The sequence below is a fragment of the Gymnoscopelus braueri genome (assembly GCF_963280865.1).
Source record: "Gymnoscopelus braueri genome assembly, chromosome: 1".
Taxonomy (NCBI): Eukaryota; Metazoa; Chordata; class Actinopteri; order Myctophiformes; family Myctophidae; genus Gymnoscopelus; species Gymnoscopelus braueri.
Genome location: NC_137603.1, coordinates 19,965,851 through 19,979,690, shown reverse-complemented (window position 1 = coordinate 19,979,690; position 13,840 = coordinate 19,965,851). Strand labels below are relative to the sequence as shown.

General features: G+C 41.6%; 2 protein-coding genes across 2 annotated transcripts; one reads left to right on the top strand and one right to left on the bottom strand.

The window, feature by feature from the left end:
• Positions 1 to 779: 779 nt before the first annotated feature.
• cog8 (component of oligomeric golgi complex 8) lies at positions 780 to 6,842 on the top strand. Its single transcript, XM_080437546.1, has 6 exons — positions 780 to 1,160; positions 3,054 to 3,220; positions 3,698 to 3,905; positions 4,059 to 4,877; positions 5,539 to 5,707; positions 6,201 to 6,842. The coding sequence occupies exons 1-6, from the start codon at positions 999 to 1,001 to the stop codon at positions 6,569 to 6,571; spliced, it is 1,896 nt and encodes a 631-aa protein (XP_080293672.1). The 5' UTR covers positions 780 to 998; the 3' UTR covers positions 6,572 to 6,842.
• Positions 6,843 to 7,290: 448 nt separating this feature from the next.
• Positions 7,291 to 13,050, bottom strand: nob1 (NIN1 (RPN12) binding protein 1 homolog). The gene is made up of 9 exons (XM_080437588.1): positions 12,975 to 13,050; positions 12,057 to 12,189; positions 11,810 to 11,943; positions 11,404 to 11,475; positions 11,130 to 11,255; positions 10,416 to 10,664; positions 8,788 to 8,885; positions 8,214 to 8,358; positions 7,291 to 7,966 (listed from the first exon to the last, which is right to left on the bottom strand). The coding sequence occupies exons 1-9, from the start codon at positions 13,038 to 13,040 to the stop codon at positions 7,697 to 7,699; spliced, it is 1,293 nt and encodes a 430-aa protein (XP_080293714.1). The 5' UTR covers positions 13,041 to 13,050; the 3' UTR covers positions 7,291 to 7,696.
• Positions 13,051 to 13,840: the final 790 nt, after the last annotated feature.

Below are 13,840 nucleotides of genomic sequence, written 5' to 3'. Positions count from 1 at the left end.
TTCGACCTTCCTCAGAGTCATGGGTGGCAGCATCTAGGTAGACATATATACACAGAGGTGAGCATGGGCTGTGCTCTCAATAAACCAATGGTGGATGGCCCTCTGTTTAGTGGTAATTACCTAGTACTACATGTCACAGTCTCAAGGTTGCGACAATCAGTGATAATTAGGGTTAGCTCTGGGCATATGAACCATTTTACAAATTACAGAATATACCAAAAGTATAACCATAAAATGCCATGATAAGGTATAAGATTAAAACAGTGTACAAGTAGAGATAAGGGCCAAACAATATTAAGGCCAATTCAAAAAACATTTTAGACAAAATTATGACATTTTTTGAAAATTAATCAAATGTGGCAAGAAAGGTGGGACAGTGACAACAATAAGGTTAGGGCACAGTGCTCTAAATACTGGTTATGTGAGGGATGGATCATGTCAGGAAGAGGAGTCATTGGAGCATGTACAGCACTTATGAATTGTAGAAGGAATGGGACAGAGGGAGTCCATGAGGAATCAGCTGAGGGCAGGAATTTACCCTAAACCTAAAGGGTCTATTGAGCATGATTGAAAGAACACATGTTAGAGTATCGTTAGAGTTTTTAAGGGATACAGGAGTGTTTGATAGGAGTAGTTTAGTTAAGGTTGTATGTGTGGTTGGGAGAGGGAATTTTAAAAATAGTTTTTTGTTTGATCCACACTCCTGATCAGAAGGTGGCGGTAATGCACCAAAAAGCTAGATGCCAACCCAACCGCCGTAAAAACAAAACGAAGAAGAAGACCAGACCCCGGAAAGAGAAGCAGGTTATCTCATATTAATATGTTTCATATTTGTGTTGTTGTCATTGACAATATTAAATATGTTTAACTTCTCATCAGTAGTATTTAGTGACGTGCTTTCACGTGCATCGCCGATGTAGAGAAAAGTCCCCCCCGTGGACCTGAGATATTAGTTCTGGTTTCTGTGTCGGGATCACTGCAAAGTGTCCAAAGTAAACATGGCAGCTGTGGACGTGGAAGACGAGAGCATCCTGGCTTCGATCTTCAGAGACAGCTTCCCGGAGAACTGGAGGAACAACCCGGACTTCGCGGCCTATCTGTCCGAGCTGAGCTCCTACGGCGTGGAGAAGCTGAACCGAGAGCCGGAGAGGCTGGCCGAGGTATTAACCCTTAGCCATGGTTCACATGACGCTCGTCTGTCACAACTTCAAGCGTCATGGAACCACTTGTTCCTGGTTTTCGATTTTTTTTTACATTCACAACTGCTACATCTACATAAACGTTCAGATTTCAAATATAAAGTGCTGACCCCCATGCCATGGATGTAACAAGTTGAGCCGCAAAAAGTCTAAGTACCTGTATTATCCGTATTGTTCAATAAAAAGCTTTTTAATCCGATCGCCGGCCATTTTCTCCGAATTTTCTCCGAATTTTCTCCGATGCTTTCAACTACGCGACACTACCGGTTGGGAGGTGTATTGCACTCTGATACATTTCCAAAAAAATGTATGCCGATCGGATTAAAATGCTTTTTATTGAACGATACGGGCGATACGGGTACTTCTCGTGGTCCGGCTCAACTTGTTACATCCGTGGCTCGGGGGTAAGCACTTTATATTTCAAATCTGAACGTTTGTGTTCACGTTGTCAGGTCCCATGGTGCAATGGTTAGCACATTGGACTTTGAATCCAGAGATCCGAGTTCAAATCTCGGTGGGACCTCACACCTTTTGGGGATCTCATCTTAAACAAGCTTAGTGCTTAATGAGTCTCCCAGTTTAGTAGACCTTGTATTGTGAATTTGTACTTCCATGTACTGATGTTCTCATGTCTTACTAAATAAAGTACATCAATCAATCAATCAAACGTGAGAGTTGTAAATGTAAAAAAAAAATCGAAAACCAGGAACAAGTGGGACTGTCATGGTATGACAGGCTAGTTTTAACCCCTGCTCTCTGTGGGTGGGATGGCTCAGGGTAGAGCAGTGGTTCTCACTTTTTAAAAATGTTCGTGCCAAGGACCCCCAAATTGATATGTATTTGGCCGCAGACCCCCATCTGAAAATGTTTTGTGCCAGAGACCCCCAGAGGAGAAGATTTGTGTTGAAAAAAAAATGATTCAAAAGATGTTAAAGCACTTTCAAGATTTTTCAAAAATAGCAGATGTACAAGCGCGGAACATGAAGTTACGGGCTGTGAGCTTGTAGATCTGCTATTTTTAAATAGCCATGGTAACCACTTTTGCTGGGGACTCCCTGGAACCCCTCCAAGGATCCCTGGGGGTCCCCGGACCCCACTTTGAGAACCATTGGGGTAGAGGACAGAGGACAGCAACTTGCAATGGGCCTGGTCTACAAGTTACACTACACCACAAAGACACCCATGTACCTGTCAAACTACTTCAAAAACGTTAAAGACGTCCACAAACACAACACCAGAGGGAGCTCCACTAATCACGTTCAACCCATTCATTCTATTGCTATGCCACCAAAATGTGGATGGAATGCCTTACCAACAGTCATTAAAAAATGTGAATCCTTACTCTCCTTCAAAACCACTCTAAAAGAGCCCTTACAGGTGGCTGCAATTTGTAACTGGCCCCTGTAAAAAAGTTAAAGCCCCCCGCCCCCCCCCCCCCCCCCCCGAACTGTTTACTGTACATATTTTTCTTTTTTTATTACTTCTCATTTATTTGATGTTTTTGCATAGTATTGTATATTTGTCTGTCACTAAATGTTTCAATGGAAACAAGCCATAGTGCTTTCTTCGGTTTAATCCTTTTAGCAGACCTTGTATACACGAATCCACAGAGCGCTTCCCTGTAGGTATGGCTCCGCCCCCTTTAGGTAGTGCCGCCATTACTGCGGTGTCAATATCACCGCACTCAGCGTAGTAGCAGCTGACTGATATTGACACCGCAGTAATGGCGGCGCTACCTAAAGGGGGCGGAGCCATACCTACAGGGAAGCGCTCTGTGGATTCGTGTATAGAACTGTACTTTCTGTGGGGATTTTGCGAACCGTTAATGAAGTATTCAATCAATCAATCAAAAAGGAACGGGCTCAGATCCTGCTGCAGACCCGGGAGCTGGCCTTCTCCAACTACAAGACGTTCATCCGCACGGCGGACTGCACCCAGGAGATCTACAGGGACTTTGGCCGTGTGGAGAGCAGCGTCTCCACGCTGCTGGACAAGCTGCCCGGCTTCGGTGAAAAATGCAGGTCAGCGAGTGGAGTGGTGGAAGAAGTACTCAGATATTTTACTTAAGTAAAAGTAGCAATACTGCAATGTAGAAATACTCTGTTGTAAGTAAAAGGCCTGTGTTCAAAATGTTACTTGATTAAAAGTACAAAAGTATTGTTGTTCATTATATTGCACTTTATTTAAAGTTTTTTGTATATGTCGTGATCATGTTGTACTCAGGGCGTCCTTGAAAAAGAGCTTGCTCTTCAATGGTCTTCGCTGAATAAAAACAATCAAATAAGAAATAATACAAAATAATATAAAACATGAATAAAATAGTATTACATAATAATAATGATAATTATAAACTAAAGTGCACAGTAAAAACCAAAACCCTACTCCGGGTGTAAAATGATTTGTATACTCACTCAAGAAATTGATAAATGATGAGGATTCTAGTGTGTATGAATAGGGACAACTTAATGTTGTCATGTGGTGTGTCTGTCATCATCCAGGGGGTTCATGACGGAGGCAGAGGAGATAGGGGCCAGTCGTCGCATGAACAGCCTCACGTTGAATCGCCACACTGAAATCCTGGAGATTTTGGAGATCCCTCAGCTCATGGACACCTGCGTCCGCAACGGCTACTACGAGGAAGCCCTGGAGCTGGCAGCTTATGTCAAGAGGCTGGAGAAGAAGCATTCATCACTGCCAGTCATCCAGGTAACGTTACAGCCTTGTCCTCTTTAACACTTGATTGAAAGTGCTAGTGAAAGAGAAGTGAGTTAGCACTGGTTAACTTGACTTTCCTGTCGGTCTTCACTGTCCAGTCTAAACAAAGCAATAAATGTATATAATAACTTTTTCATTCATCAGGGAATTGTCCAGGAAGTGCGGCAGTCCGCTCAGCTCATGCTGAACCAGCTGTTGCAGCAGCTCCGCAGCAACTCCCAGCTTCCCGTCTGCCTCCGTGTGATTGGCTACCTCCGCAGGATGGACGTATTCACGGAAGCGGAGCTGAGAGTGAAGTTCCTGCAGGCACGTGGCAGCTGGCTGAACTCCATCCTCGCCGCTATCCCCAGCGACGACCCGTACTTCCACATTACCAAGACTATAGAGGCGTGCAGAGTCCACCTGTTTGACATCATCACCCAGTACCGTGCCATCTTCTCCGACGAGGACCCGTTAATGCCTCCTTCAGGACAGACGATCAACGAGAGTGCCATTTTCTATGGCTGGGTGGTGCAGAAAGTGTCCGAGTTCCTACAGACCCTGGAGAGGGACCTCCAGCGTGGGGTGGGTGGACGACTTGATTCTCTGCTGGGTCAGTGCATGTATTTTGGCCTGTCTTTCAGTAGGGTGGGGGCGGACTTCCGGGGCCAGCTGCCACCCATGTTCCAGAGGGTGGCAGGGGACACCTTCCACAAAGCGGTACTGGAGGCAGTCGACAAGTTCCAGGAGGACATGAACATGTACACGCTGATTTCCCTGCCTTCGATGCTGGGTGGTACCATCCCGGTGGCAGTGCCCAGCACACAGCCCGGCACCCTGCAACCCCCAATGGCTCTTCTGGACTTCCAGCCCCTGGCCTGCTTCCTCAACAACATCCTGACTGCCTTCAACGACCTGCGGCTGTGCTGCCCCATTGGGCTGGCCCAGGAGGTCACCAAATACCTTGAGGATGCACTTATGAAGGTAATGTGTCGCGGCCTGAAAATCGAGTTTAAAGTGGTCTCTATGAGTATGTTACGTTTGTGATGTACCCACCGTCCACAGAGATCATATGGGCATGTGATGCTACATTTGTGTAACTAAACCAAAATGGCCAAACTGCATTTTGTTTATATTTTGAAACATACATTTACAATATGCTGTATAACAGGGGTCTTCAACAGGGGGTCCGGGACCCCTAGGGGGTCCTCAGAGTTACTGCAGGGGGGCCACCAAATCTTTGTGTGATGGGAACCTTTTTTTTTTTTTACATTAACCACTTATTAACCCTAGAATCCCTATTCTGAGGGGAACATTAGCCGAAAATAGCAGATCTACAAGCTTGTAGATCGGCTATTTTCGGCAAAGAGATTTGGTGTAGAGGGGAAAAAAGATCAGATCAAGTACAGTGCAAACGATCAAGATTACCAAGTATTGAGGGTTTAAGTGAAATAAACATAAAACATGAGTTCACACAACACTGATGAAATCTATGAAAAGGTTTCATCTGCAACACAATTTCATACAATATGTAGTGGGGGTCCCTGCTTCATCTCTCTTTCAGCTAGCTAGGGGGTCCTTGGCCTGTAAAGGTTGAAGACCCCTGCTGTATAATGTATGTACTTGTACTTTATGTTTGTTCCAGGTGACCAAGCTGATCCTGGTTTTCCACCGAGCAGAAGAGTCTGCCTTCAGCAGCAGGGAGAAAGAGCTGTTTGTCCAGTTCTGCTGTGGTTTTGCAGAGGACCTGGTTCCATTCCTTAACCGCTCTTTGCAAGTCTTGTTCCCTCCAGCCCAGTTAGCTCTCATTCTGGGTAAGTATTTTATCTGCCTGTACAGTTGAGCCTTCTGGTAAAAACTGAGCTCCACAATGCAGTCTGCTGTACCTTGTTTTGGTTTTGGAATGCTGCTTCTTCTGTGCAGTTATCCTCAGACAACTGAATTGCCCACTTCAACCATACTGGCTAGTGACTAGCTCTACTGTAACTGCATTTATTTCCATGATCTGATTTACAGTACAAAGTGCAATGTTTAATGAATTATGCGAATGCAGTACAATTTGCACATAGTGCATTAATAATTTAAATGCTAAATTACCCTTGTGTATTATTCTTAGTTATAAGTACATGTGCTTAAGACTTAAATGAGTACCTGTTCAAACAACTTGTTTTGTACAACTTAATATATATTTTCTTGTGTGTAGAGAGCAAATACATTATATTCCTTGTTTTTGCAAATACTTTGTAAATGGACTCCGATTGTGGTATGTTTGAATTTAACTTTGTTCTATTCCTCTCTTTCCTATAGGCGTTCCTCCAACACAACTCCACAAGTACGGCAACCTGGGTCGTGTTGACGTGAACGCAGTTCTGGAGCCTTTGGAGTTTGTGTTGCCAAAGCGTGAGGTGGTGGCACCAGAGGTGGACATCAGCACCGAGCTCAGTAGCCTGAGCATCCCTGACCCTGTCATAAGTGACATACTCAACACTACAGAAGAACCTCAACCCACTGAACCTTTAATGGATTCTTCTTTGTCTAACGAGTCCAAACCCGCAGACCCATTGCCTGCTGAATCAGCTCAGAGCTTCTCCGACCCCGAGTTGGACGCTATACTAAATGACCGGAGTCCTGATGTACTAGAGATGGAGGCCACACAAGACGAGTTTACATTGGAGTAATGGTCACACATCTTTTTATATAAGATCAGTTTGCCCAGTTGACTGTTTTCTTAAGGTTTAATGTGGTATGTGGTACTCTTGGGTCTAATAAATAATTAACTTTAGTTGTGTAGCACTTTTATTAACAGATTTATAAAGTGCTTTACAAAACAAAAATAAAGATAGCAATATTCTTCATAAATCACTGTCACTTCATAAGGCTGCAATCCATAAGATTTATGTTCTATACTCTGGATTCAAACTGAAGCTGAAGCAGGCCCTAAAACTTAGACGGAAAGACTGAGCAGAGGAAATATTAAGCTTTGAGCTTCATGCAATACCTCGTCAACCAGTAGTGGTCCTACCCAACTTCATGATCTAAGTTTCAATGGAATAGCAGGGAGACTACCTCCAACCACTGCAGATGTGATGACATGCTAGTTATATATTGTGTACTATGCTATAGTACTACACCATAAAAATAACAGGTTAAAATTACATGTGAAATGTTTTCGCACACAAATGGATTGTAGCTTTAAGGAATTTGTCATATATACACATGTAAATGGGTTTTATTAAGTTCTGAAATCAACTCTAGGTAACATCAGTCTCATGTCATTATTGTAGGACTTGTTTGATACAGTAAAATGGGTGGAGAACCGCAGATCCTGTCAGTGATTTTTTAATATCAGTAATATAGAGCATGTTACATGGACAAGCCAATTCACAACACATTTGCACAGGGTTTAACAATAGGTTTAATTTAACATTAGTTCACCTTTTGAAAACTTCCAGAGTCAGTTAACAAAATACTGGGTTTGTATTCAATCTCCTATAACATGGGTAATGCAAGTTGTCCTTGAGAGGCAAGCTAATTCATACCGCAAAAAATAAATAAATCAAAATACTAAAAAGAGGCCAAAATATGTATTTATGTATTTGGGACCTTTTTCAAATATGACAATTTGGTCACTGAAAATAGATTTTCTTCCATACAGAAGTACACAAAATATATTTGGCCTTTAGTGGATTTAGTATGACTTTTTTTGCCGAATGGGATACAGCCTTCATCTTGCTTTAGCTGGCGTTCCTTTTGCCCATCTCTGTCCCTTATTGTGGCCGCATAACGTTTGCTGTAACACGTCTTCACCTCTTCTTGACAAACTTCTTGGGGGCGGCATTGGGGTTCACCCTTCGTCGGCCACCTCCGCCTTGGCTGTCCCGTATGTTCAGGTTGCCGGCGCGGCTGTAGATATCGTTCTCGCAGAACGGCGAGCCACTAGCCATGTAGTCCTGGTCTAAAACATCCGTCTTCTTTTGGGCCTTACGAGCTGGCCTCTGCTGGGGGAAGCGCTGGTCCTCCACCAGATGGGGGTTGTTGGTGTGTTTCCCACCTTTAGGCATGGGCAGAGAGTGCTACAAGAGAGATGAAAGTTGTCTCAGTTCATGAGATTTTAACTGAGTGATACAAAATAAATCTTTATTTTATTGGTCTGAACTTGTTTGTAAACTGGCAATATATTGTGTACTGAACTAAATTTGGTGTGTATAAAAAGGAGATTGCATGTTGAACCACACATTTCAGAGATATGCTGTCCATTTTATTGTTCAAAAAGGAGAGCTCGCAAGTTGCAACTCTTGAATGTGTTATTTTCTATCTTACCCTCAATCCCTTTCGGTTCATCACTTTGGGGTTTTTGGAGAAATGCATGTTTATGCTACCGTCCTCATTGATGGTCATTGCAATCTTCTTTAATGTCTTGTGGCCACAGTGAGGGCAGAATACCTTTTCCATTTTTGTTGTAGTCCTGAAATTAAAATGTTTTTCAGTTAATTTGTCATAATAGTTAAACAGAGCAAACAAATATTTACATAGGGGGTTCTCAACAACGCAGGCCATTAGGCTTACGTAAAAGGTATGTACAAAATTAAAAACTAGTTTAAGAAATGTCAATTATTGGATGTATGCATACTACCGAGTATAGGTATTATTCACAATAAGTAATAGTGCAGTAAAATGGATCAGACTTAGTATATAGACTACTAGATAATGTATGACAGTATACAGCTTGCACAAATAAGCAATGATAGTCACTGAATAATGATGGAAATGGCAAGTAATGGAATAAAACAAAACAGTGCAATATTAATAGAAAGGCAAAACCTTTTCTTGAAATAACAATAGATATCAGTTAAAATCACACTTATAATACAGATACTGGATTAAATGTTCTCACTTAAAACAAGCGTGGCATCGTAGGATGTGGTTTCTTGCTTGCTTTATGAGCATTCCGTTGACAGAAAGGACATGCAGTCCAATTTGAATGAGAACGTTCTGGAAAGAAGACACACTGTCAATGTAATATTATATTTCACAGTTTATATATAAATAAAGAGAGCTTTGTGAAGCATTGTACTTTACTGAGACAGGAAAGAGTAGAGAAAGGAATGTCAGGGTAGAGAGGGTGTAATCGGCTCTGTGGGTGCATCCACACATGTACGTCAAGTTGACGCTAGGGTCGCAAGCCCTTGTTCCGGTTCCAATGAAAACCGGAACCCGGATATGCACTTCAGACACGCATCGGACCGGAACTTCCGGTTTTTAACTTAACATGGGAGTGTATGGGACTTCTGACTTCCGTGCGACAACTTGACGTACATGTGTGGATGCACCCTGTGAATAACTGTGGTCCCAGTTTTCAGAAGGTGGCATACTTGTTTCCTGTTCCTGTTCCTTTTCCCATTGCTTCATTTGATTGGCTCGGCAGCAGGTTTGAACCGGAAACACACACACAACACTTTCACATGTGTTAAATCTGCTGCTGAGCCAATCAAATGAAGCTATGGGGAAATGAACTGGAACTGAAACAACTTCAAGTACAGTATGACACCTTCTAAGAACTGGGACTACAGTTATGCACAGAGCCTATTGACACATAACAGGTCCCGATTTGAACCTAGGACATTACACTTAGCCACATAAATGACCCGTATTCCCAAGTATGTGCTATATAAATACATTTGACTCGACTTTAGTTGTAGATCTGCCGAATGTACACCCCGGAAGAGGGACGCCAGAGTTCAAGTCAAGTGGTTAAGTTGTCGACACTTATATCATAGACCTGGTGATGACATCATCGTTAAGGGATTTCAAGCTAATGTAAATTACATCCCGTCTTTTCCTGGAACATTAGCCAACTAAAATGAAAAAAAAAGAAAGTAGTTTGATAACGTCATCAACAGGTGAATTGTTTTACATATCCACCACAGCCCGCCTCAAGCATTTAGATGGCAACATACCGTAGTGAGAATTAGTGAGGACAGAAAAAGTTGTGAAAGTAAAAGGGTTCCTTTAACTGCTTAACCCATTGAGACCTGAAGCCAATTCTACATGTCTCCTAAATCCCAACAGTTTTCTGAAAAACATATGTTTCTATATCAATGGTGCTCAAACCTTTTCATGTCAAGGACCCCCAAAATGATGTGTATTTGACCGCGGACCCCCATCAAAATATTTTGTTCCAGGGACCCCCAGAAGCAAAGATTTGAGTTAAAAATGTTCGCTTTAAAAATATATATATATTCAAAGATTTGCACACATTTTCAAAAATAGCAGATCTACAAGCTCATAGCGCGGCACTCGGTGCCGCGCTATGAGCTTGTATATCTGCTATTTTTTAATAGCCCAAAGTGCAAAATAATGCTTTTTAGCTCAAATCTAATGACTAATGACACAGTTCCAGGTCTTAATGGGTTAAGCCACCAGGGCACCCTGAAGTTCATGTTACACTGTGCAAGTGATATGGTTTTCCCAAATGAACAGAATCATTTTCATGAAACATGGATTTCACTACTCATCCGTTACCTGCATGGCAAAGTCAGTAGTCAGGCAGCCCACTTTAACATCAGCTGGAGCTGTCACACCTGACTCCATCTTCATTTGCTTGATGTTACTGGGAGTGATCCAACCACCTCCATCATCATCGTCGTCTTCGTCATCCTCTTCATCATCATCTTCATCCGTCTCCTCGCTCACTTCATCATCGTGGATGTCTTCTGTTGGGGACAACGTCTCTGTTCCACTGTTGTCTAATACAGAAATACCTTCCACATTCTACGGGCAAAAACAATCAACAAACAACATGATTACAACTTAAAAAGGGGCAGTTCACCCAAAATACTAAAATCAAATCATGTGGATCTCGAGAGGCCGGTACCAAGTTACACTGGCAGAGAACACAAGGACTTTAGCACTGATCGGTCCAGCAGTTCGCTAGATTAGCTCCAAAAGAAAAACACACACAGACCAACACTCTTTAAAAAAAGAAAATTATGCAACAGAAACATATTTTTACTCTCATCAGGAGTGCTATTTATCTATATATCCTAAGGAAGAACATTTCCACAACTTAATTAAAAAAGGCCTTAATTATGAGTTTATTCTCACAGTTAAAGTGCTCCTCACAATTCACACCATTTAATTTGACTCAGTAGTAGTGAAAAAAATTATTATTATTATTTGACACTTGGATTGTATGCTTTTTTGGTTTATGTACCATTACCATTGTAGTTAACTCACCAGAAAGTCCAACAGATCAGCATCAATGCATGGCAGTGGGTTCCTCCAGAACTGGAAGCTGTTAAACTCTGGAATCTCAGAGGAAGTGGAACTGTGTCGTCCACTCAATGCCCCATCTTCTGACTTCTAAAGAGGGCCATCGACCCAATTACAAATGTGATCATGACTATGAATGCCCATCTTCTCTTACGTTATTTTAATGTAAAAGAGGTTTAAAACAGTCAGATAACAAAAATGTCATCGCAACCATTACCAAGTCTGAGCAAAGACTTACCTTGGAGGGGAAGTGGAATCCTGCAATATTTACTGGAGCCTCCGGATGTCGCCGTGTGCTCTGAACTTGAACCTAAAATAAAACGGTTTTATAAAATAAATTTGTTTCTTACTAAATCCTATTTAAGAAAGACGGGATAAAACTTCATAAAGTTAAGTGTTTCAGACAGCAATATGGAGAAAGGATACAGAAAGCAACAGGAGTAGCGTCATCATAAAAGTATATGAAACTCAATACAGGCAATATATGTGCCTTCATGCAAGCTGAGTCTGAGTTCTGAGCTCCAGAACAGCAAGTATGTACACAGCAAGGCACATACACATGGCGCAAAATGGCCAATATAACCAAGTCTGCTATCCATCTACCCACTGTCTATTTTACCCATTGTTGACTTGGCTCATTTTACCTTGACATCCGGCTCTTTTTTCAGATGGTCTGTACCAACATGCTCCTTTTCCAGTTGGTAGGTCAGAGCCAACACCTTGATATCTGTGAGTGAGAGACTGGGATAGTCTCCTGTCTTCTTGGAGAATTCAGTCACTGAAAACAGAGGGCAGATATAAAGTGCTGTGACAGCAATCTGCAAAGATGAAGGCGTAATATCATTGACCTTATTATGTCAAATTGATGATGTGACGTCACATGACATGTACCAAATCTGATGTATTCAGAGTGCGGCTCTTTGAGGTGAAGCTGGTATGGGAGGACTGCCAGACTCCTCTTGGTGGGTTTGTCTCGAATCTCATCAACCACATCTTTCAGGGTGTAGATATTCTGTCCGATGTCCTGCGATTGCAACAAACACAGCGATTAGTATCTCAACCTGGGGTCCGGGGACCCCAAGCGATCCTTGAGGGTTCTAGGTGGGCCCAAGAAAATGCTTGCTAGTTAACAAAATGTACAAATGGAACCAAATGGGCCCGGGTCCATTTGGTTTGATTGATTGATTAAATACTTTATTAATAGTTTGCCATTAGTACGAGGTACGATTTACAGTGATTGATAAAAGGATAATGTGCCCATGTGTGTTGAGTTTATTTTTATTTTTTATGAATGTTTGACTGTATGTGTAGCCCTTTCTTCTTTTTGTTATGTTTTCTTTGAATTGTGTGCCTTTAATTTATACCATTCCAGTTTGTCCAACTATTTGAATACATCCAAGTACAAATTTTCTGTGGAAAATGAATAATTCAATAACAGTACAACACAAAAAGCCCTATAGGGGCTTGTCTCCATTGTGGTCCATTTGGTTCCATTTGTACACTCAGAATTAAAATGAGCACTGAGAATGTTACTGTGTAGATTGGGATCCCAAAGATAAAATGAAAATATATCTTAAAAATCGTATCAAATGTGGACCGTGGCCTTAGTGCACATCATCAAACTGGGATCATTGAAATGAAAAAGCACAACAGACATGCGCTCCCTCCTCCCTGCAGCTGGATGCTGGTAGTCAACAATAACACAGTGTAATGACCACGTAGCAAAACCATAATCTATGTAAATGTTTGGACTCATACGATGCTTCTTGTGAATGAGAAATAAAAAAAGATGAATGAATAAAAGCTCACCTGCAGAGGAGCTTTCTTCAGAAACGCACCAGCGTCAGCAACAACATGTTCCACCAGGGCCGCCATGTTGCATTGAGAAGACCCACTGAACTGTGTCGCCAGATGTTGTGAGAGAAATAAGCAACCGGGCTCTAAGAAAACAAGGACAAAAGAAGCAACTATAGGCACTAGGGCACTATTATGAGCACTTTAAACCTATATAGCCTAGAAGCTGACAACACGTCGCGATGTGACGCGTTGTCAGCTTGTAGATATGCTATTTTCAAAAAAATCGTGAAATAAAATGTGGAATATTCTGAAGAACAACACAAATATGGCATTTGGCTCCCCTGGCACAAAATGCATTTCAGATGGGGGTTAGGGGAACAAATACATATTAATTTGGGGGTCCTTGACATAAACATATTTGAAAACCACTGGTTAAAATAATTTAAGAATTGTGAAGCAAGCCCAACTAAGCAACTATATTTACACTTTGGATTGGAAACAAGCACCTGTAAAAAGTCCAAGCCTATCAACAGAAAACTGTTTACTGTACATATTTTTCTTTTTGAGCTCGTTTAAATGATGTTAGTAGTATTGTATAAAATATTTGTCTGTTTCGAAGAATTGAATACACAGGACTCCAATGGAAACAAGCCATAGTGCTTTCATGGGTTCAATCCTTTAAGCATTATATCTTTGCTTTTTTGCCAACTGTTAATAAAGTATTTACTCAATCAATCAATCAATCAATCAATCAATCAATCAATCAATCAATCAATCAGTCCAATCTGAATGAGAACATTCTGGAAAGAAGACACACTTTGTCAATGTAATATATTTCACAGTTTATATATACATAAAGAGAGCTTTGTGAGGCATTG